This window comes from Haemorhous mexicanus, unplaced genomic scaffold (assembly GCF_027477595.1).
Source record: "Haemorhous mexicanus isolate bHaeMex1 unplaced genomic scaffold, bHaeMex1.pri scaffold_151_ctg1, whole genome shotgun sequence".
In the NCBI taxonomy this organism is placed as follows: Eukaryota; Metazoa; Chordata; class Aves; order Passeriformes; family Fringillidae; genus Haemorhous; species Haemorhous mexicanus.
In genome coordinates, this window is record NW_026776002.1 from 2978 (window position 1) to 27587 (window position 24610).

The window sequence follows — 24610 nt, forward strand, 5'->3', positions numbered from 1 at the left end:
GGGTCAATTTTGGGTCAATTTTGGTCATTTCTGAGCTGTTTTTCACCATTTTTTCACCATTTTTCCTCATTTTTTCACTGTTTTTTCCCAAATTTTTTTGGGAAATTCCCAAAATTTTGGGATTTTTGGGATCCCTCAGTGACCTAGGTGAGTTTGAGGCCAATTTTGGGTCAATTTTGGGTGAATTTTGGGTCAATTTTGGTGCTTTCTGAGCCGTTTCTCGGCCGTTTTTCGCCGTTTTTTCACCGTTTTTCCTCATTTTTTCACCGTTTTTCCCCGGATTTTTTTTGGGAAACGCCCAAAATTCGGGATTTTGGGCAGGACTCACGCAGGCAGGCGGCAGCCAGGATCCTGAGGGCGGCCTCGGGGGTGCCACAGGTGGGGAACAGGGGCTGCAGGACGTAGTTGGCGAAGGTCAGGGCGATCACGGCCTGGTTGGTCGGGTAAATCACCAGCACCGAGATCCACAGGCGCAGGAATCTGGGGCAAAAAAGGCAAATTTTGGGAAAATTCTCCAGCTGGGAGAAGGGGAAGAGGGGGTGGGGGGAGGGGGGGAGGGGATTGGGGAAAAAAACCGGGCGAAAAAAGGGGAAAAAATGGGGGAGAAAGGGAAAAAATCTTGGGGGAGGTGAACGTGAAGGTTGGGGGTTGAAATTCCCAAAAAATTCCCTAAAAATTCCTAAAATATCAAAAAAAGTTCCCAAAAAATCCCCAAAAAATTCCCTAAAAATGCCCAAAAAATTCCCTAAAAAATCGACCAAAAATTCCCTAAAAATCCCGCAAAAATTCAATTAAAAATTCCCTAAAAGTCCCAAAAAAATTCCTTAAAAATCAAAAAAAATTCCCTAAAAGTACCCCCAAAAATTCCCTAAAAAATCACCAAAAATTTCCTAAAAATCACCAAAAATTCCCAAAAAATCCCCCAAAAAATCCTTTAAAAATCGACCAAAAATTTCCTAAAAAATCCCCCAAAAAATTCCTAAAAATCACCCAAAAATTCCCTAAAAAAATTTACTAAAAATCCCCAAAAAATTCCCTAAAAAAATTCCTAAAAATCCCCAAAAAATTCCACAAAAATGCCCTAAAAATCACGAAAAAATTCCCTAAAAATCCCCAAAAAAATTCCTAAAAATCACCCAAAAATTCCCTAAAAAATTTACTAAAAATCCCCAAAAAATTCCCAAAAAAATGCCCTAAAAATCCCCTAAAAATTTTCCTAAAAATCACCCAAAAATTCCCTAAAAAAATTCCTAAAAATCCCCAAAAAATTCCACAAAAATGCCCTAAAAATCACCAAAAAAATTCCCTAAAAATCAAAAAAAAAAAAATCCCTAAAAATCACAAAAAAATTCCCTAAAAAATCCCCCAAAAATTTCCAAAAAATCACCAAAAAATTCCCTAAAAATCCCCCAAAAATTCCCTAAAAATCACCCAAAAATTCCCAAAAAATCCCCCATAAATTTCCTAAAAATCCCCCAAAAAATTCTAAAAATCCCCAAAAAATGCCTTAAAAATCCCCCAAAAATTTCCTAAAACTCCCAAAGAAATTCCCAAAAAATTCCCAAAAAATTCCCTAAAAATCCAAAATAAAATCCCCGAAAAAATGCCCTGAAAAATCACCAAAAAATTCCCAAAAAATCCCCCCAAAATTCCCAAAAAATTCCCTAAAAATGCCCAAAAAATTTTCTAAAAATCCCCCAAAAAATGCCCAAAAAAATCCCTAAAAATCCCAAAAAAATTCTCTAAAAATCTGCAAAAAAATTCCTAAAATTCCCCAAAAAATCCCCTAAAAAATCCCCCCAAAATTCCCTAAAAATCCCCAAAAAATCCCTAAAAAGATCCCTAAAAATCACCCAAAAATTCCCTAAAAATTTTCCTAAAAATCCCCAAAAAATTCCCCAAAAATGCCCTAAAAATCACGAAAAAATTCGTTAAAAATCACCAAAAAAAATCCCTAAAAATAAAAAAAAATCCCTAAAAATCACAAAAAAATTCCCTAAAAAATCCCCCCAAAATTCCCTAAAAATCACCAAAAAATTCCCAAAAAATCCCCCAAAAAATCCTTTAAAAATTGACAAAAAATTTCCTAAAAAATTCCCCAAAAATTCCATAAAAATCGCCAAAAACTCCCTAAAAATCCCCCAAAAAAATCCTAAAAATGGACCAAAAATTCCCTAAAAATCACCAAAAAAATTCCCAAAAAATCCCCCCAAAATTTCCTAAAATATCAAAGAAAATTCCCAAAAAATCCCCCAAAAAATCCCTAAAAATCCTCAAAAAATCCTAAAAAAGCGACCAAAAATTCCCTAAAAATACCCCAAAAATTTCCTAAAAATGCCAAAAAAATTCCCAAAAAAACCCCAAAAAAATTGCCAAAAAATCCCCCATAAATTTCCTAAAAATTGCCCAAAAATTTCCCTAAAAATTCCCTAAAAGTCCCCCAAAAAATCCCTAAAAATCTCAAAAAAAATCGCAAAAAATCCCCCAAAAATTCCCTAAAAATCTCGAAAAAATTCCCTACAAATCAAAACAAAATCACAAAAAAAATTCCCTAAAAATCCCCCAAAAATTCCTAAAAACGCCCCAAAAAAATCCCCAAAAATCCCCAAAAAATGCCCTAAAAATTCCCAAAAAATCCCTAAAAATCCCCAAAAAATGCCCTAAAAATTCCCAAAAAATTCCCAAAAAAATTCCCCAAAATTTCCCTAAAAATCCCCAAAAAGTTCTCTAAAAATCCCCCCCAAAAAATCCCTAAAAATCCCCAAATTTCAGCCCAAAAATCCCCAAATTTTGACCCAAAATGAAACTGACAGAAAATGGCGGGAAACTGACGGAAAATGGCGGGAAACTGACGGAAAATGGCGGGAAACTGACAGAAAATGGCGGGAAACTGACGGGAAATGGCGGGAAGCTGACAGAAAATGGCGGGAAATTGACAGAAAATTGCAGGAAACTGACAGAAAATGGTGGGAAACTGACGGGAAATGGCGGGAAACTGACAGAAAATGGCGGGAAATCGAAACAAATTGGTGGGAACGCGGCACAAAAAGGCGGGAAACCGACAGAAAACGGCGGGAAATCAAGAGAAAAAGGCGGGAAACGAAGAAAAAACGGCCGGAAAGTGGCAGAAAATGGCGGGGAAATGACAGAAAATGGCGGGAAACCGAGAGGAAACGGCGGGAAATCAAGAGAAAACGGCGGGAAACTCACAAACAATGGCGGGAAAATGACAGACAATGGCGAGAAATCGATAGGAATTGGCGGGAAACTCAAAAAAATTGGCGGGAAAATGACAGAAAATGGCGGGAAGCTCACAAAAACTGGCGGGAAACGGACAGGAAATGGCGGGAAACTCCCCCAAAATGGCGGGAAACTCCCCAAAAATGGCGGGCAAGGGCAGGAATTGGCGGGAAACTGACTAAAACTGGCGGGAAACTGACAGAGAATGGCGGGAAAGCGACAGGAAGTGGCGAGAAATCCAGAGAAAAAGGCGGGAAACTCCCAAAAAATGGCGGGAAACCGACAGAAAATGGCGGGAAACCAACAGGAAATGGCGGGAAATCAAGAGAAAAAGGCGGGAAACAAAGAAAAATAGCCGGAAACTCCCAGAAAATGGCGGGAAACCGACAAAAATTGGCGGGAAACTCACAAAAAACGGCGGGAAACTCCCCAAAAATGGCGGGAAACCAACAAAACATGGCGGGAAACTCACTAAAATTGGCGGGAAAATGACAGAAAATGGCGGGAAACTCCCCAAAACTGGCGGGAAACGGACAGAAAACGGCGGGAAACCCCCGGGAGTTGGCGGGAAAATGACAGAAAATGGCGGGAAACGGACAGGAAATGGCGGGAAACGGACAGGAAATGGCGGGAAACCGACAGGAAATGGCGGGAAGCTGACACAAAATGGCGGGAAACCGCCGGGAATTGGCGGGAAAAGGACAGGAAATGGCGGGAAACTCCCACAAAATGGTGGGGAAATGACAGAAAATTGCGGGAAACCGCCGGGAGTTGGCGGGAAAAGGACAGGAAATGGCGGGAAACCCCCGGGAGTAGGCGGGAAAAGGACAGAAAATGGCGGGAAACCGACAGGAGTTGGCGGGAAAAGGACAGAAAATGGCGGGAAACCGACAGGAAATGGCAGGAAAAGGACAGAAAATGGCGGGAAATTGACAAAAACTGGCGGGAAACGGACAGGAAATGGCGGGAAACTGACAAAAATTAGCTGGAAAAAGGACAGAAAATGGCGGGAAAATGACAGGAAATGGCGGGAAACGGACAGAAAATGGCGGGAAACCGCCGGGAGTTGGCGGGAAAAGGACAGAAAACGGCGGGAAACCGCCGGGAGTTGGCGGGAAAAGGACAGAAAATGGCGGGAAACCGACAGGAAATGGCGGGAAAAGGACAGAAAATGGCGGGAAACTCCCCAAAACTGGCGGGAAAAGGACAGAAAACGGCGGGAAACCCCCGGGAGTTGGCGGGAAAAGGACAGAAAACGGCGGGAAACTCCCGGGAGTTGGCGGGAAAAGGACAGAAAACGGCGGGAAACTCCCGGGAATTGGCGGGAAAAGGACAGAAAACGGCGGGAAACTCCCGGGAGTTGGCGGGAAAAGGACAGAAAACGGCGGGAAACTCCCGGGAATTGGCGGGAAAAGGACAGAAAACGGCGGGAAACCGCCGGGAGCTGGCGGGAAAAGGACAGAAAACGGCGGGAAACCCCCGGGAGTTGGCGGGAAAAGGACAGGAAATGGCGGGAAACTCCCCCAAAATGGCGGAAAACTCCCAAAAAAGGGCGGGAAAGGGCAGGAATTGGAGGGAAACTGAAAAAAATTGGCCGGAAAAGGACAGAAAATGGCGGGAAAATGACAGGAAATGGCGGGAAGCTGACAGAAAACGGCGGGAAACCGACAGGAAATGGCGGGAAAAGGACAGAAAACGGCGGGAAACCGACAGGAAATGGCGGGAAAAGGACAGGAAATGGCGGGAAACTCCCAAAAAATGGCGGGGAAGGGCAGGAAATGGCGGGAAACTGACAAAAATTAGCTGGAAAAGGACAGAAAATGGCGGGAAAATGACAGGAAATGGCGGGAAAAGGACAGGAAACGGCGGGAAGCCCCCGGGAGGGTTTCCGGGGGTGCCTCACCCGACGAGGGGCCCGAAGGCGTGTCCCACGTAGGCGTAGTCGCCGCCGGGGCGGGGCAGGGCCACGCCCAGCTCGGCGTAGCAGAGCGCGCCCAGGGCGGTGAGGGCGCCCGAGAGGCCCCAGACGAGCAGGGCGGGGCCCACGGCCCCCGCGTGCGCCAGGACGCCGCGCGGCGCCACGAAGATCCCCGAGCCGATGATGTTCCCTGGGGGGGGAGGGGGAGGGGAAACAGGGGGGGGTTGGGGAGAAAACGGGGAAAATTGGGGAAATTGGGGAAAAATGGGGGGTTTTTAGGGGGAAAATGGGGATTTTTAGGGGTTTTGGGGGGAAAATTGGGGTTTTTTAAGGTTTCTTTAGAGGAAATTGGGGAAAAATTGGGGATTTTGGGGGGTTTTGGGGGAATTTTTAAAGGGAAAATTGGGAAAAATTGGGATTTTTAGGACTTTTTGGGGGAAATTGGGGATTATTAGGGGAAATTGGGAAAAATTGGGGTTTTTAGGGGTTTTGGGGGGAAATTGGGGGAAATTGGGGAAAAATTGGGGATTTTTTAGGAGTTTTTGGGGGAAAATTGGGATTTTTAGGGGAAAAATGAGGATTTTTAGGGGTTTTGGGGGGAAATTAGGATTTTTAGGGAAAAATGGGAAAATAAGTGGTTTTTAGGGGAAAAAATGGGAAAAATTTGGATTTTTTTAGGGGTTTTTGAGGTAAAATTGGGGCTTTTTAGGGTTTTTTTAGGGAAATTGGGGAAAAATTGGAGATTTTTAAAGGGAAAATTGGGAAAATTGGGGAAAAATTGGGATTTTTAGGGGGAAAGTTGGGAAAAATGGGGATTTTTTTAGGGGGTTTGGGGGTAAATTGGGGAAAATTTGGGGTTTTTTAGGGGTTTTTGAGGGAAAATTGGGATTTTTAGGGAAAAATGGGAAAAATTTGGGGAAATTGGGGATTTTTAAAGGGAAAATTGGGGAAAATTGGGGAAAATTGGGGATTTTGGGGGGTTTTGGGGGGGAATATTGGGATTTTTAGGGGAAAAATGGGAAAATTTGGGGTTTTTTAGGGGGAAAATGGGAAAAATGGGGGTTTTTTAGGGAATAATTTGGATTTTTTAAGGGTTTTTGGGGGGAAATTGGGGAAAATTGGGGAAAAAATGGGAAAAATTGGGATTTTTAGGGGAAAATCGGGATTTTTAGGGAAAATTGGTATTTTTTGGGAAAAATTGGGATTTTTTAGGGAAAATTTTGGATTTTTAAGGGGTTTTTGGGGGGAAATTGGGGAAATTGGGGGAAAATTGGGATTTTTAGGGAAAAATTGGGATTTTAGGGAAAATTGGGAAAAATGGGATTTTTAGGGAAAAATTGGGATTTTTTTAGGGGAAAAAATGGGAAAAATTTGGGAAATTGGGGAAATTTGGGGATTTTTAAAGGGAAAAATGGGAAAAATGGGGATTTTTAGGGAAAAAATTGGATTTTTAAGGGGTTTTTGGGGGGAAATTGGGGAAATTGGGGGGAAATGGGGAAAATTGGGATTTTTAGGGGAAAAATGGGAAAAATGGAGTTTTTTTTAGGGAAAAATTTGGATTTTTTTAGAGAAAAAATTGGACATTAAGGGGTTTTTGTGGGGGAAATTGGGGGAAAATGGGAAAAATTGGGATTTTTAGGGAAAAATTGGATTTTTAAGGGGTTTTTGGGGGGAAATTGGGGGAAATTGGGGGAAAATGGGGAAAATTGGAAATTTTAGGGAAATTTGGGAAAAGTTGGGATTTTTTAGGGAAAAAATTGGATTTTAGGGGTTTTAGGGGGGAAAATTGGGGAAAAAATGGGAAAAATTGGGATTGTTAGGGAAAAATTGGGAAAAAATTGGGATTTTAGGGAAAAATTGGTATTTTTTAGGGAAAATTTTGGATTTTTTAAGGTTTTTGGGAGGGAAATTGGGGAAAAAATGGGAAAAATTGGGATTGTTAGGGAAAAATTGGGATTTTTTAGGGAAAAAATGGGAAAATTTGGGGGAAATAGGGAAAATTTGGGGGATTTTTAAAGGGAAAAAATGGGAAAAAATGGGGGTTTTTTAGGGAAAAATTGGATTTTTAAGGAGTTTTGAGGGGGAAATTGGGGAAAAATGGGGAAAATTGGGATTTTAGGGAAAATTGGGATTTTTTTTAGGGAAAAATTTGGATTTTTAAGGGGTTTTTTGGGGAAAATTGGGGGAAATTGGGGGAAAATTGGGATTTTTGGGGGAAAAATTTGGATTTTAGGGAGAAATGGGAAAATTGGGATTTTTTAGGGAAAAAATGGGAAAATTTGGGGGAAATAGGGGAAATTTGGGGATTTTTAAAGGGAAAATGGGGAAATTTGGGGAAATACGGGAAAAATTGGGATTTTTTAGGAAAAATTTGGATTTTTAAGGGGTTTCTGGGGGGGAAGTTGGGGGAAAGATGGGGAAAATGGTAAAAAATGGGATTTTTTAGGGGAAAAATGGGAAATTTGGGGGGAAATAGGGGAAATTTGGGGATTTTTAAGGGAAAAATGGGGAAATTGGGGGAATAGGGGGAAATGAGGAAATTTGGGGAAATTGGGGAAAATTGGGGATTTTTAAGGGAAAATTGGGGAAAATTCGTGATTTTTGGGGGTTTTGGGGGGGAATATTGGATTTTTAGGGGAAAACTGGGAAATTTTGGATTTTTAGGGAAAATGGGAAAATGGGGTTTTTTAGGAAAATTGGGATTTTTAAGGGGTTTTTGGGGGAGAAATTGGGGAAAATTGGGGAAATGGGAAAATTGGAATTTTTAGGGGAAAATTGGGATTTTTTAGGGGTTTTGGGGGGAAATTGGGGGAAAAATTGGGATTTTGTTAGGGAAAAATTTGGATTTTTTTAAGGGTTTTGGGGGAAAATTGGGGGAAAATTGGGGGATTTTAGGGGTTTTGGGGGAAATTGGGGAAAATTGGGGAAAAAATGGGAAAATTGGGATTTTTTAGGGGTTTTGGGGGGAAATTTGGGGGGAAATTGGGGAAAATTGGGATTTTTTTGGGGTTTTGGGGAAAATTGGGGTTTTTTAGGGTTTTTGGGGAAAAAATTGGGGATTTTTAGGGGGAAAATTGGGATTTTTTAGGGGTTTTGGGGGGAATTTGGAAAAATTGGGAATTTTTGGAGGTTTTGGGGGAGAAAATGGGAATTTTTAGGGGAAAAATGGGAAAAATTGGATTTTTTAGGGGTTTTGGGGGGAAAATTGGGAAATTTTGGAGGTTTTGAGGGAAAAAAAGGAATTTTTAAGGGAAATTGGGAAACTGGGAGGTTTTGGGGGAAATTGGGAAAAAATTGGGGATTTTGGGGGAAATGGGGAGGATTTTTGGGGAAATTTGGGAATTTTCAGGGGTTTTGAGGAGTTTTTGGGGAAAAATTGGAAATTTTAGGGGGTTTGGGGGGAAATTGAGAATTTTGGGGGAAAATTGGGAGGTTTTGGGGGTTTGGAGGTAAAATTGGGAATATTTTAGGGTTGGGAGAGGAGATTTTGGGGAAAAATGAGGAATTTTTGGGGTTTTCATTAAAAAATGTGAATTTTATGGATTTTGGGTGAATTTCAGGTGAATTTGGGGCAGTTTTGGGTGAATTTGGGGCAGTTTTGGGTGAATTTGGGTGAATTTGGGGCAGTTTGGGTGAATTTTGGGTGAATTTGGGTGAATTTCAGGTGATTTTGGGGCATTTTGGGTGAATTTGGGGCAGTTTGGGTGAATTTGGGGCAGTTTGGGTGAATTTGGGTGAATTTGGGCAGTTTGGGTGAATTTCAGGTGAATTTGGGGCAGTTTGGGTGAATTTGGGTGAATTTGGGGCAGTTTGGGTGAATTTCAGGTGAATTTGGGGCATTTTGGGTGAATTTGGGGCAGTTTGGGTGAATTTGGGTGAATTTGGGGCAGTTTTGGGTGAATTTGGGAGAATTTGGGGCATTTGGGTGAATTTCAGGTGAATTTGGGGCATTTTGGGTGAATTTCAGGTGAATTTGGGGCATTTTTGGGTGAATTTCAGGTGAATTTGGGGCAGTTTGGGTGAATTTGGGGCAGTTTTGGGTGAATTTGGGTGAATTGGGGCATTTTGGTTGAATTTGGGGATTTTTGGGGCATTTTGGGTGAATTTGGGGCAGTTTGGGTGAATTTCAGGTGAATTTGGGGCAGTTTGGGTGAATTTGGGTGAATTTGGGGCAGTTTGGGTGAATTTGGGTGAATTTGGGGCAGTTTTGGGTGAATTTGGGGAAGTTTTGGGTGAATTTAGGTAAATTTGGGGCTGTTTGGGTGAATTTGGGTGAATTTGGGTGAATTTGGGGCATTTTGGGTGAATTTCAGGTGAATTTGGGGCAGTTTGGGTGAATTTGGGGCAGTTTTGGGTGAATTTGGGTGAATTTGGGGCATTTTGGTTGAATTTGGGGATTTTTGGGCATTTTGGGTGAATTTGGGGCAGTTTGGGTGAATTTGGGTGAATATCAGGTGAATTTGGGTGAATTTGGGTGAATTTGGGGCAGTTTGGGTGAATTTGGGTGAATTTGGGGGAGTTTGGGTGAATTTGGGTGAATTTGGGGCAGTTTGGGTGAATTTGGGTGAATTTGGGGCAGTTTTGGGTGAATTTGGGGAAGTTTTGGGTGAATTTGGGTGAATTTGGGGCATTTTGGGTGAATTTGGGGCACTTTGGGTGAATTTGGGTGAATTTGGGGCAGTTTGGGTGAATTTGGGGCAGTTTGGGTGAATTTGGGGCAGTTTTGGGTGAATTTCAGGCGAATTTGGGGCAGTTTGGGTGAATTTGGGACATTTTGGGTGAATTTCAGGTGAATTTGGGGCATTTCAGGTGAATTTGGGGCATTTTGGGCAGTTCTGGTGAATTTGGGGCAGTTTGGGTGAATTTGGGGCACTTTGGGTGAATTTGGGTGAATTTGGGGCAGTTTTGGGTGAATTTGGGGCAGTTTGGGTGAATTTGGGGCAGTTTGGGTGAATTTGGGGCAGTTTGGGTGAATTTGGGTGAATTTGGGGCAGTTTTGGGTGAATTTGGGTGAATTTTGGGTGAATTTGGGTGAATTTGGGGCATTTTGGGTGAATTTGGGGCAGTTTGGGACAATTTCAGGTGAATTTGGGGCAGTTTTGGGTGAATTTGGGTGAATTTGGGGCAGTTTTGGGTGAATTTGGGTGAATTTGGGGCATTTCAGGTGAATTTGGGGCATTTTGGGTGAATTTGGGGCAATTTCGGGTGAATTTGGGGCAGTTTTGGGTGAATTTCAGGTGAATTTGGGGCAGTTTTGGGTGAATTTGGGGCAGTTTGGGTGAATTTGGGTGAATTTGGGGCAGTTTGGGTGAATTTGGGTGAATTTGGGGCAGTTTTGGGTGAATTTCAGGTGAATTTGGGGCATTTGGGTGAATTTGGGTGAATTTGGGGCAGTTTTGGGTGAATTTGGGGCAGTTTTGGGTGAATTTGGGTGAATTTGGGGCAGTTTTGGGTGAATTTGGGGCATTTTGGGTGAATTTGGGGCAGTTTGGGTGAATTTCAGGTGAATTTGGGGCATTTTGGGTGAATTTGGGGCAGTTTTGGGTGAATTTCAGGTGAATTTGGGGCAGTTTGGGTGAATTTCAGGTGAATTTGGGGCAGTTTGGGTGAATTTGGGGCAGTTTGGGTGAATTTGGGGCAGTTTGGGTGAATTTGGGTGAATTTGGGGCAGTTTGGGTGAATTTGGGTGAATTTGGGGCAGTTTTGGGTGAATTTGGGGCATTTGGGTGAATTTGGGGCATTTGGGTGAATTTCAGGTGAATTTAGGGCATTTTGGGTGAATTTGGGGCAGTTTTGGGGCATTTTGGGTGAATTTGGGGCAGTTTGGGTGAATTTCAGGTGAATTTGGGGCAGTTTGGGTGAATTTGGGGCAGTTTGGGTGAATTTGGGTGAATTTGGGCCATTTTGGGTGAATTTGGGTGAATTTGGGGCAGTTTTGAGTGAATTTGGGGCATTTTGGGTGAATTTGGGTGAATTTGGGTGAATTTGGGGCAGTTTGGGTGAGTTTGGGGCAGTTTTGGGTGAATTTGGGGCAGTTTTGGGGTGAATTTCAGGTGAATTTGGGGCATTTTGGGTGAATTTCAGGTGAATTTGGGGCAGTTTTGGGTGAATTTGGGTGAATTTGGGGCATTTGGGGTGAATTTGGGTGAATTTGTGGCAGTTTTGGGTGAATTTGGGGCACTTTGGGTGAATTTGGGGCAGTTTGGGTGAATTTCAGGTGAATTTGGGGCAGTTTGGGTGAATTTGGGTGAATATCAGGTGAATTTGGGTGAATTTGGGTGAATTTGGGGCAGTTTGGGTGAATTTGGGTGAATATCAGGTGAATTTGGGTGAATTTGGGTGAATTTGGGGCAGTTTGGGTGAATTTCAGGTGAATTTGGGGCAGTTTTGGGTGAATTTCAGGTGAATTTGGGGCAGTTTTGGGTGAATTTGGGTGAGTTTGGGTGAATTTCAGGTGACTTTGGGGTGAATTTGGGCGATTTTGGGATCTGGGAATTCCGGGAGGGATTTCAGGAGAACTCAGGGGGGGTTTTAGGACAACCCCGAGGGCCGAATTCCCGCGGGGATTTCCCCCCTGTTTTTTTGAGTTCAAAAACCCCAAAATCCTCTCAAAACCCCCCAAAATTTTTCACCCTCCCCAAACCCCGAGGCGAACCCTCCAACTTTTTGCTTTTTCACCCCAAAACCGCCTCGATTTTGGGGGAAAATCCCCAAATTCCTCACTGGGTGGGGGGAGGGGGGATCCCGAGGGACAACGCGTTGGCACCGAGGGGGGAGGGGATTAAAAAAACCGCGATTTTCCGGCCGATTTTTGAGGCGATTTCAGGCGATTTTGGGCAATTTGGGATTTCCGGGGAGGAGTTTTGAGGATTTTGGGGTTTTTTTTAAATTTTTGGGATTTTTTAGGGATTTGGGGAGGGGTCTCAGGACTCACCCACGATGATCCCGCAGGCGCTGAGGAGCCCGATCTCCTTCTTCAGGGCCACTCCTCCCTCCTCTTCCTCCTCCTTTCCCCCCTTTTTTTGGGGATTCCCGCGGGTTTTGGGGTCGGTCTCCATCGGGAATGCCGATTTTTGGGGCTGGAGGATTTTTTTGGGGTGAAAAAAGGGAAAATCGGGGGTTTAATAAAAGGGAAAGGGGATTTTTTATTTTATTTTTTTTTTTTAGGGGAGGGGGGGAGGAGGATGAGGAAGGAGAGCCGGGATCCTTGGGGGTGACCTTCGGCCTCGCCGGGGCTGGACTTTGCCAGCAGGAGGAGGAGGAGGAGGAGGAGGAGGAGGAGAGAGAGGAAAAAAAAAAAGGAGGGAGGGCTAAAAATAAAAATAAAAATAAAAATAAAAAACAACAAAACGACCCCAAAACGAGGCGAAATCGGCCCAAAAGTGGCAGAAAAGGGAGGGGAGAGGTGAGGAAAGTGACCAAAAGGGCTCAAAATGCACCAAAAATGAAACAAAATGGCTCAAAATGCCACAAAAGTGACACAAAAGAGCTCAAAATCAAACAAAATTGGCTCAAAATGGCTCAAAATGTCATAAAAATGGCACAAAAATGCTCAAAATGTCACAAAAATGGCACAAAATTGCTCAAAATCAAACAAAATTGGCTCAAAATGGCTCAAAATGCCACAAAAATGACACAAAATGGCTCAAAATCGAATAAAATTTGCTCAAAATGTCACAAAAGTGACATAAAATGGCAAAAAATGTCAGAAAAAGGGCACAAAAGAGCTCAAAATCAAAGAAAATTGGCTCAAAATTGGCACAAAAGTGACATAAAATGGCTCAAAATTGAATAAAATTTGCTCAAAATGCCACAAAAATGGCACAAAATGGCTCAAAATGCCCCAAAAATGGCACAAAATGGCTCAAAATTCAAACAAAATTGGCTCAAAATGGCTCAAAGTGTCAGAAAAATGGCACAAAATGGCTCAAAATCGAATAAAATTTGCTCAAAATGCCACAAAAATGGCACAAAATGGCTCAAAATCGAACAAAATTGGCTCAAAATGCCACAAAATTGGCTCAAATTGGCTCAAAATGTCAGAAAAATGATACAAAGGAGCTCAAAATCAAACAAAATTGGCTCAAAATGCCACAAAAATGGCATAAAATGGCTCAAAATGCCACAAAAATGACACAAAAGAGCTCAAAATCAAACAAAATTGGATCAAAATGCCACAAAAATGACATAAAATGGCTCAAAATCAAATAAAATTGGCTCAAAATGCCACAAAAATGACACAAAAGAGCTCAAAATCAAACAAAATTGGCTCAAAATGGCTCAAAATGCCACAAAAATGGCATAAAAGAGCTCAAAATTTAAACAAAAATGGCATAAAATGGAACAAAAGTGGCAAAAATGGCTCAAAATGCCACCAAAATGACACAAAAGAGCTCAAAATCAAACAAAACTGGCTCAAAATGGCTCAAAATGTCACAAAAATGGCATAAAATGGCTCAAAATCGAATAAAATTTGCTCAAATGGCTCAAAAGTGACATAAAATGGCTCAAAATGCCACAAAAATGGCATAAAATGGCTCAAAAACCCCCAAAATGACCCCAGATCGCCCAAATTAAATCAAAATCACCCCAAAAATGCCCAAATTTGGATCAAAATCTCCTAAAAGGGTCCCAAAAAGTGCCCCACGTGCCTCCTAAAAACCCCAAATCCTCCCGAAACCCCCAAATCTCCTCAGAAAAATAAAAAATTCCCTTATAAAATACCAAAATCTCCACATAAAACCCCAAAATTCCCTCATAAAACCCAAATATTCCCTCATAAAATATCAAAATCTCCTCATAAAACCCCAAAATTCCCTCATAAAACCCAAAATTCCCTCATAAAATATCAAAATCTCCTCATAAAACCCCAAAATCTCCTCATAAAATATCAAAATCTCCTCATAAAACTCCAAAATCTCATAAAACACAAAGTTCCCTCATAAAATATCAAAATCTCCTCATAGAACCCCAAAATTCCCTCATAAAATATCAAAATCTCCTCATAAAACCCCAAAATCTCCTCATAAAAACCCAAAATCTCCTCATAAAACCCCAAAATTCCCTCATAAAATATCAAAGTCTCCTCATAAAACTCCAAAATCTCCTCATAAAACCCAAAAATTCAATCATAAAACCCAAATATTCCCTCATAAAATATCAAAATCTCCTCATAAAACCCAAAATTCACTCACAAAATATCAAAATCTCCTCATAAAACCCAAAATTTCCTCATAAAATATCAAAATCTCCTCATAAAACCCAAAATTCCCTCATAAAATATCAAAGTCTTCTCATAAAATATCAAAATCTCCTCATAAAACCCAAAATTCACTCACAAAATATCAAAATCTCCTCATAAAACCCAAAAATTCCCTCATAAAACCCAAAATATCCTCATAAAATATCAAAATCTCCTCATAAAACCTCAAAATTCCCTCATAAAACCCAAAATTCCCTCACAAAATATCAAAATCTCCTCATAAAATATCAAAATCTCCTCATAAAACCCAAAATTCCCTCATAAAATATCAAAGTCTCCTCATAAAATCCTCCAAAAACCCCCAATTCTTTTCAGAAAAATTCCAAAATCGCCTCAGAAAAATTCCCCCAAATCCCCTCACGGAACCCCAAAATCTCCTCTTAAAACCCCAAAATTCCTTTATAGAACCCCAAAATCCCCCCCGACCCCCCAAAATCCCTCACAAAAACCCAGAATCTCCTCATAAAACCCCAACATCTCCTCAAAAAACCTCGAAATTCCCTCATGAAACCCCGAAATCCGTTCAAAAAACCCAAAAATCCCCCACAGGCTCCTGGACTCCTCCCAGATCCCCCCAAAACCCCTCGATTTCCCTCCCACACACCTTTCCATCCCAAATTCCCCCTCTTTTACCCAAATTCCCCCTTTTTTCACCCAAATTTCCCCCTTTTTACCCCAATTCCGCCCTTTTTACCCAAATTCCCCCTTTTTTTACTCAGATTTTCCCCTTTTTCCCTCAAAATTCCCCCACTCACCGCCTTCCCGCCATTTTCCCCTCAGCGTTGGCTCCACCCCCTCGCACGCGACGCCGTTTCCCGCCCTTCCTTCCCCCCCATATCCCTCAGCGCTGGCCACGCCCCCTCCATTCACCCCCACGCGAATTAAACCCCGCCCCTTAATTAGCCACGCCTCCGTTTTCCTAAAAAGGTAAAACCACGCCCACAATTCGAGCCGTGCCCTCTTATTGCCCATAAAGGCTTCAAACCACGCCCCTCGCTTACTCCCCCGCCCTCCTCGCTTTAAGCCACGCCCCCCGCTCCCCTCACGAGTGCCCCCCTCCCCCACCCCAATTAACGCCCCATTAATTGCTCCCCGTTCGCGTTAATAGCTCACTAATTAACTACCCCGGCCGTGATTAGCGGGTTATTAATTAACTCCTCGCGGCCTGGTGGCGCGAGTCTTAAAGGGGCCGCGGCCGCTTTTAATTAACCCCTTGTGCTGATTGATGCCTCGACCGGCCGGTTTGGGGCTAATTAAGGCTCGCCGTAATTAATAACCCAATTAGTGGCAGTTTAATAACCCTTAGCGTATAAACTAATCAACAAATTACATGCTAATTAACCCCCTCCGCACGCTAATTACCGCTAATTAGCATATTAATTAGCTCCTCCCCCTTTCCGCGCAGCGCCCCCCAACGCTCGCTCGGGCGCATTTCCTGCTCAATTATTTTATTAGCGTACTAATTATTTTAATTAAGCATGGCTCGTTAATGAGAGATCAGCGAAAAACGGCGGCGGCGCCTTTAAGACTAAACCCCGCCCCCGCGCCTTCTGATTGGTCAGGTCCGCCTTAGCACCGCCCCTCGTCACCGATTGGCTGAAGATTAAATTCACTTCCGCCCTTTCGAGCGTCGCTATTGGTTATCACCTTTTAACCACGCCTGTTCCGCTGCAATAACCGTTTTTATTGGGTAACTGCCATCAAACCACGCCCCCAGCCTATCGCCTTTAGCCGCGGCTTTGCCGCTTCCTCGGGCTGCCATTGGCTGCCGCTCTTCCCGCCTCCCGCCGCTCCGCTGTTTCTACTGGCTGCAACCCTTTTTGGCCCGCCTTTCTTTAATCCCATTGGACAGCGCGGCGCTACAACCCAGCGTTTCTATTCGTTATCACACCTGTCAGTCAGTAAACATCGCATTTGATTGGTGAACGTCGTGTTGACCCGCCCACGAAGCCTCAGGGCGCTCTCCCATTGGCCGCCCCCTCACGGCCCCTCACGGCGCGGGCGGGCGGCCATGGCGGCCATGGCGGCGGCTGCCGGAGGAGCCGCGGCCGGAACCGGGGCGGGCCCGGGGGGTCCCGGAGGAACCGGAGACCCTTCCCCGCCTTACGGCAACGGCCTGGGGGCGGCGGCGGGGCCGGAGGAGGCGGCGCTGGGCGAAGGGGGGAGCCGGGGCCGGGGCGGGAGCGGCCGCGGAGGGGCCGGGGGAGGGTCGGGAGGGGCGGCGGGGGGAAGCGGGGCCGGGGCCGGAGCCGCCGCCGCCGCCGCCGCCGCCGCCGCCGCCGCCGCCGCCTCAACGCCGGGGCCGCCTCACGAAGCCGCGGGCGAGGAGCTGGAGGAGGAAGCGGGGCTGGGGGAAGGGGAGGCGGGAGAAGCCGCCATTGAGGACCCGGTGAGTGGGGGGGGAACGGGCGGGGGAGGGCGGGAAAAAAAGGGCGGGAAAGTGTGAGGGGAGGAAGGGGAAAAGGGGAATTTGAGGGGAAAAAAGTGGAAATTTGAGGGGAATGGGGAAAAATCGGAAATTGAGGGGTAAAATGGGGGGATTTGAGGGGAAAAGTGGGGATAAAAGTGGGAATTTGAGGGAAAAATGGGGGGATCAGAGGGATAAAAGGGAGGAAATTGTGAGGGGAGGAAGGGGAAAAGGGGAATGAAAAGGGGGTAAAAATTGGAATTTGAGGGGATAAAAGTGGAAATTTGAGGGGAATGGGGAAAAGTGGGAATTTGAGGGGTAAAATGGGGGGATTTGAGGGGAAAAGTGGGAATTTGAGGGGATAAAAGTGGGAATTTGAAGGGAAAATGGGGGGAGGATCTGAGGGATAAAAGGGAGGAAAGTGTGAGGGGAGGAAGGGGGAAAGGGGAATTTGAGGGGAAAAAAGTGGGAATTTGGGGGGAAAAAAGTGGAAATTTGAGGGGATAAAAGTGGAAATTTGAGGGGAATGGAGAAAAATGGGAATTTGAGGGGAAAAATGGGGGAATTTGAGGGGAAAAGTGGGAATTTGAGGGGAATGGGGAAAAAATGGGAATTTGAGGGGTAAAATGGGGGGATTTGAGGGGATAAAAGTGGGAATTTGAGGGAAAAGGGGGAAAAAAGGGGAATTTCAGGGGTAAACTTGGGGATTTGAGTGTTAAAAGTGAAATTTGAGTGAATAAAAGTGGGAATTTGAAGGATAAAAGTGGAAATTTGAGGGGTAAAAGTGTGAATTTAGGAATAAAAGTGGGAATTTGAGGGAATAAAAGGGAATTTGAGGGAATAAAAGTGGGAATTTGAGGGAATAAAAGGAAATTTGAGGGATAAAAGTGGGAATTTAGGAATAAAAGTGGGATTTTGAGGGCTGAAAGTGAAATTTCAGGGAATAAAAGGGAATTTGAGGGATAAAAGTGGGAATTTGAGGAATTTTGGAGGTTATATTTTGGTTTTTAGGTGGATTTTGGGATTTTTTGGGGTGGTTTAGGTGGATTTTGGGGCTTTTCTTTGGGTTTTTAGGCAAAATTTGGCTTTTTTGGGGTGGTTTAGGTGGATTTTGGGGGTTCAGGTGGAATTTTGGAGGCTTTATTTTGTTTTTTAGGTGGGTTTTGGGATTTTTTGGGGTGGTTTAGGTGGATTTTGGGGCTTTTCTTTGGGTTTTTAAATAAATTTGGGGGTTTTTGGGGTGGTTTTAGGGTTTTAGCTTGAGTTCTGGAGGTTTTGTTTTGGTTTTTAGGCAAATTTTGGGGTTTTTTTGAGGGTTTTAGGTGAATTTTGGGGTTTTTTGAGGGTTTTAGGTGAATTTTGGGTTTTTTTGGGGTGGTTTAGGTGGATTTTGGGGGTTTTAGATGGATTTTTGGAGGTTTTATTTTGGTTTTTAGGTGGATTTGGGGTTTTTGGGGGGTTCCTGGTTGGATTTTTGGGATTCCCGAGTAGATTTTGGGGAATTTTTTTGCTTTTTTGGTGTTCCTGGGTGGATTTTTTTGGTGTTTTTTTTGCTTTTTGGGCGTTCCTGGCTGGATTTTTTCCATTTTTTTTTTCAATTTGGGATTTTTTGCCTTTCCCAGTGCGATTTTGGGGGTAATTTTGGATTTTTTGGGGTTTTTTGGTGTTCCTGGGTGGATTATTTTTTTAGTTTTTTGTGGTTTTTTGGTGGTTTTTTTGCTTTTTGGGCGTTCCTGGCTGGATTTTTTCCGTTTTTTTTTTCAATTTTGTATTTTTTTCCTTTCCCAGTGCGATTTTGGGGGTAAATTTGGGATTTTTGGGGTTTTTCTCCCCCCCAGGAGCTGGAGGCCATCAAGGCCCGGGTGCGGGAGATGGAGGAGGAGGCCGAGAAGCTGAAGGAGCTGCAGAACGAGGTGGAGAAACAGATGAACATGAGCCCCCCCCCGGGCAATGGTGAGAGCCCCAAAACCCCCAAGATTCACCCCAAAAATCGCCCCAAAGCATTCACCCCGAATTCAGCCCAAAATCCCCCCAAATTCAGCCCAAAAATGGCCCAAATTCAGCCCCAAATCCCCCAAATTCAGCCCAAAATGGCCCAAATTCACCCCAAAACATCCAGAATTTATCCAAAAATGGCCCAAATTCACCCAAAATCTCCCAAATTCACCCCAAAATGGCCAAAATTCACCCAAAATGGCCAAAATTTGCCCCAAAATCCCCTAAATTGACCCAGAATGTCTCAAATTCACCCCAAAATGGCCCAAATTGACCCAAAAATCTCCCAAATTCACCCCAAAACACTCATAATTTATCCTAAAATTCCACAAATTGACCCAAAATGGCCCAAATTCACCCAAAATGGCCCAAATTCACCCAAAATCTCCCAAATTCACCCCAAACCACCCAGAATTTATCCAAAAATGGCCAAAATTCACCCAAAGTGGTCCAAATTCACCCCAAAATGGCCCAAATTCACCCAAAATCCCCCAAATTCACCCCAAAATGGCCCAAATTCACCCCAAAACACCCAGAATTTATCCAAAAATGGCCAAAATTCACCCAAAATGGCCCAAATTCACCCAAAATCCCCCAAATTCACCCCAAAATCCCCCAAATTCACCCAAAATGGCCCAAATTCACCCAAAATGGCCCAAATTCACCCAAAATGGCCCAAATTCACCCCAAAAGCCCCCAAATTCGCCCCAAAATCCCCCCAAAATGGCCCAAATTCACCCCAAAACACCCAGAATTTATCCAAAAATGGCCAAAACTGACCCAAAATCCCCCCAAATTCACCCCAAAATCCCCCAAATTGACCCAGAATGTCCCAAATTCAGCCCAAAAATGGCCCAAATTCAGCCCAAAAATGGCCCAAATTCACTCCAAAATGGCCCTAATTTAGCCAAAAATCCCCAAATTCACCCCAAAATGGCCCCAATTCACCCCAAAACACCCAGAATTTATCCAAAAATGGCACAAATTGACCCAAAATGGCCCAAATTCACCCAAAATCCCCCAAATTCACCCAAAAATCTCCCAAATTCACCCCAAAACACCCAGAATTTATTCCAAAATGGCCCAAATTGACCTGAAATGGCCCAAATTCACCCAAAATGGCTCAATTTCACCCCAAAATGGGCCAAATTGACCCAAAAATCCCCAAATTCACCCCAAAATGGCCCAAATTCACCCCAAAACACCCAGAATTTATCCAAAAATGGCCCAAATTGACCCAAAATCTCCCAAATTCACCCCAAAATGGCCCAAATTCAGCCAAAATCCCCCAAATTCAGCCAAAATCCCCCAAATTCACCCCAAAAATGGCCTAAAATGGCCCAAATTCAGCCCAAAGTGGCCCAAATTCACCCAAAATGGCCCCAATTCACCCCAAAACACCCAGAATTTATCCAAAAATGGCACAAATTGACCCAAAGTGGCCCAAATTCACCCAAAATCCCCCAAATTCACCCCAAAATGGCCCAAATTGACCCAAAATGGCCCAAATTCACCTAAAATGGCCCAAATTCAGCCCAAAATGGCCCAAATTCACCCAAAATCTCCCAAATTCACCCCAAAATCCCCCAAATTCACCCCAAAATCCCCCAAATTCACCCAAAATGGTCCAAATTCACCCCAAAATGGCCCAAATTGACCCAAAATGGTCCAAATTCACCCCAAAATTCCCAATTTCCCCAAAATCCCCGGAATCCTCCCCAAAACCCCAAGACAAAAACCCCAAATATTCCCAAAAACTCCCCAAAAATCCCTCAAAAACCACCCAAAAATTCCCATAAAACCCCCAAATTCCCCCCAAACCCCCCAATTTTCCCAAAATCCCCGGAATTCACCCCAATTTTTGGTGTTTTGCAGCCGGCCCGGTGATCATGTCCCTGGAGGAGAAGATGGAGGCCGACGCTCGCTCCATCTACGTGGGCAATGTAAAAACCCCAAAACCCCCCAAATTCACCCCAAAATTCAACCCAAAATTCACCCCAAAATTTATCCCAAAATTGCCCCAAAATCACCCCAAAATTCGACCCAAAAACCCCCAAAATTCACCCCAAAATTCAACCCGAAATCCCCCAAATTCACCTCAAAATTCACCCCAAAATTCACCCCAAAATTCACCCCAAAATTCATCTCAAAATTGCCCAAATTCACCCCAAAATTCAACCCAAATTCACCCCAAAATTCACCCGAAATTCAACCCAAAATTCACCCTTAAATTCACCCCAAAATTCAACCCAAATTCACCCCAAAATCCCCAAAATTCACCCCAAAATCCCCCCAAATTCACCCCAAAATTCATCTCAAAATTCACCCCAAAATCCCCCAAAATTTACCCAAAATTCATGCCAAAATCCCCCAAAATTCATCCCAAAATTCATACCAAAATCCCCCAAATTCACCCCAAAATTCATCCCAAAATTCATCCAAAAATCCCCCAAAATTCACCCATACATCCCCCAAAATTCACCCCAAAATCCCCCAAAATTCACCCCAAAATTCATCCAAATATCCCACAAAATCACCCCAAAATTCACCCCAAAATCCCCCAAATTCGCCCCAAAATCCCCCAAAATTGCTCAAAAATTCACCCCAAAATCCCCCAAAATTGCCCCAGAATTTGACCCAAAATCCCCCAAAATTTGACCCAAAATCATCCCAAAATTGATCTCAAAATTCATCCAAAAATTCTCCAAATTCACCCAAAATTCACCCCAAAATCCCCAAATTCACCCCAAAATTCACCCCAAAATCCCCCAAATTCACCCCAAAATTCACCCCAAAATCCCCCAAATTCATCCCAAAATTCATCTCAAAATTCATCCAAAAATTCTCCAAATTCACCCTAAAATCCCCCAAATTCACCCTAAAATCCCCAAAGTTCACCCCAAAATTCACCCAAAAAATTACCCCAAAATCCCCCAAAATTACCCCAAAATCCCCCAAAATTCACCCCAAAATCCCCCAAAATTCACCCTAAAATCCTCCAAATTCACCCCAAAATTCACCCTAAAATCCTCCAAATTCACCCTAAAATTCACCCCAAAATTCTCCAAAATTCACCCCAAAAGTCAACCCAAAATCCCCCAAATTCACCCCAAAATTCACCCAAAATTGCCCCAAAAGTCACCCAAATATCCCGCAAAATTCATCTCAAAATTTACCCCAAATTCACCCCAAAATTCGCCCCAAAATCCCCCCCCAAAATTCACCCAAAAATTCACCCCAAAATTCAACCCAAAATTCATCCCAAAATTCCTCAAATTCACCCCAAAATTCACCCAAAAATTCATCTCAAAATTTACCCCAAAATCCCCCAAAATTTGCCCCAAAATTCACCTCAAAATCCTCCAAATTCACCCCCAAATTCACCCCAAAATCCCCCAAATTCACCCCAAAATTCACCTCAAAATTCCCCTCAAAATTCACCCCAAATTCACCCAAAATTCACCCAAAAATTCACCCCAAAATCCCCCAAATTCACCCCAGAATTCACCCAAAATTCTCCAAATTCACCCCAAAATCCTCCAAATTCACCCCAAAATTTATCCCAAAATTAACCCCAAAATCCCCCAAAATTGCTCAAAAATTCATCCAAGAATCTCCCCAATTTCACCCCAAAATTCATCTCAAAAGTCACCCCAAAATCCCCCAAATTCACCCCAAAATTCGCCCCAAAATTCCCCAGAATTGCCCCAAAATTCACCCCAAAATTCATTTCAAAAATGCCCAAATTCACCCCAAAATTTCCCAAAATCCCCCAAAATTCACCCCAAAATTCAACCTAAAATCCCCCAAATTTATTCCAAAATTCACCCCAAAATTCACCCCAAAATCCCCAAAATTCACCCCAAAATTCACCCCAAAATCCCCTAAATTCACCCCAAAATTTACCCCAAAATTTACCCAAAATTGCCCCAGAATTTGACCCAAATTCACCCCAAAATTCACCCCAAAATCCCCCAAATTCACCCCAAAATTCGCCCCAAAATCCCCAAAATTCGAGGATGGAAAATGGCGAAAAATCAAAAAAAAATACCAAAAAAACCCCAAAAAAATTCCTAAAAAATCCCAAAAAATTCCTAAAAAATCCCAAAAAATTCCTAAAAATTCCCCCAAAATTCCCAAAGGTTCCTGAAGAATTCCCGAGGTTTTGGGACTCCCTAAATTTGGGGTTTTTGGGGTTTTTTGGGCATTTTTGAGGTGGATTTTGGGGCCACGGCCGAGGATCCCGGAGGGGCATTGCCGCGGCTGGGAGGGGAAATTTGGGAATTTTGGGGGAAAATTGGGAATTTTGGAGGGAAAAAGGAGAAATTGGGGGAAAATTTGGGGATTTGGGGAAAAATTGGGAATTTTAGGGAAAAATTTGAGAATTTTAGGGAAATATTTGGGAATTTTCGAGGGAAAAATGGGGAATTTGGAGGAGGGAAAATGGCGGAAAATCATCAAAAAATGCCAAAAAAACCCTCAAAAAAATTCCAAAAAATTCCTAAAAATTCCCCCAAAATTCCCAAAGGTTCCTGAAGAATTCCCGAGGTTTTGGGACTCCCTAAATTTGGGGTTTTTGGGGTTTTTTGGGCATTTTTGAGGTGGATTTTGGGGCCGCGGCCGAGGAGCCGGAGGGGCATTGCCGCGGCTGGGAGGGAAAATTTGGGGATTTTGGGGGAAAATTGGGAATTTTGGAGGGAAAAAGGAGAAATTGGGGGGAAAATGGGGATTTGGGGAAAAATTGGGAATTTTAGAGGGAAAAATTTGGGAATTTTAGGGAAAAATTTGGGAATTTTAGAGGGGAAAATGCGGAATTTTGAGGAGGGAAAATGGCGGAAAATCGTCCAAAAATGCCAAAAAAAACAAAAAAAAAAAATCCTAAAAAATTCCAAAAAATTCCCTAAAAATTCCCAAAGGTTCCTGAAGAATTCCCGAGGTTTTGGGACTCCCTAAATTTGGGGTTTTTGGGGTTTTTTGGGAATTTTTGAGGCGGAATTTTGGGGCCACGGCCGAGGAGCCGGGGGGGCATTGCCGCGGCTGGGAGGGGAAATTTGGGAATTTTGGGGGATTTTGGAGGGAAAATTGGGAATTTTGGAAGGAAAAAAGGAGAAATTGGGGGAAATTTTGGGGATTTGGGGAAAAATTGGGAATTTTCGAGGGGAAAATGGGGAATTTTAGGGAAAAATTGGGGAATTTTCGAGGGGAAAATGGGGAATTTTGAGGAGGGAAAATGGCGGAAAATCGTCAAAAAATGCCAAAAAAACCCTCAAAAAAAATTCCAAAAAATTCCTAAAAATTCCCCCAAAATTCCCAAAGGTTCCTGAAGAATTCCCGAGGTTTTGGGACTCCCTAAATTTGGGATTTTTGGGGTTTTTTTGGGCATTTTTGAGGTGGATTTTGGGGCCACGGCCGAGGAGCCGGGGGGGCATTGCCGCAGCTGGGAGGGAAAATTTGGGAATTTTGGGGGAAAATTGGGAATTTTGGAGGGGAAAAAAGAGAAATTGGGGGAAAATTTGGGGATTTGGGGGAAAATTGGAATTTTTGAGGGGAAAATGGGGAATTTTAGGGAAAAATTTGGGAATTTTCGAGGGAAAATGGCGGAAAATCGTCAAAAAAATCCAAAAAAACCCTCAAAAAAAAAATTCCAAAAAATCCCTAAAAATTCCCCCAAAATTCCCAAAGGTTCCTGAAGAATTCCCGAGGTTTTGGGACTCCCTAATTTTGGGTTTTTTTGGGGTTTTTCAGGTGGATTACGGGGCCACGGCCGAGGAGCTGGAGGCGCATTTCC

General features: G+C 43.4%; 2 protein-coding genes across 2 annotated transcripts in view; one reads left to right on the plus strand and one right to left on the minus strand.

Moving 5' to 3' along the window:
* Nucleotides 1–248: 248 nt before the first annotated feature.
* On the minus strand, nucleotides 249–15221 carry LOC132322835 (large neutral amino acids transporter small subunit 2-like). Its single transcript, XM_059837546.1, has 4 exons — nucleotides 15176–15221; nucleotides 12093–12237; nucleotides 5144–5348; nucleotides 249–480 (listed from the first exon to the last, which is right to left on the minus strand). Exons 2-4 carry the CDS (start codon nucleotides 12214–12216, stop codon nucleotides 264–266), a joined length of 546 nt encoding a protein of 181 aa, XP_059693529.1. The 5' UTR covers nucleotides 12217–12237; nucleotides 15176–15221; the 3' UTR covers nucleotides 249–263.
* Nucleotides 15222–16664: 1443 nt separating this feature from the next.
* PABPN1 (poly(A) binding protein nuclear 1) overlaps nucleotides 16665–24610 on the plus strand; it is an 18979-nt gene continuing 11033 nt past the window's right edge. The window contains exons 1-4 of the mRNA XM_059837545.1: nucleotides 16665–16809; nucleotides 18666–18780; nucleotides 20698–20765; nucleotides 24568–24606. Of these exons, the coding sequence (XP_059693528.1) occupies nucleotides 18699–18780; nucleotides 20698–20765; nucleotides 24568–24606 (189 nt within the window). The 5' untranslated portion in view covers nucleotides 16665–16809; nucleotides 18666–18698. The remainder of the gene's footprint in view (nucleotides 16810–18665; nucleotides 18781–20697; nucleotides 20766–24567; nucleotides 24607–24610) is intronic.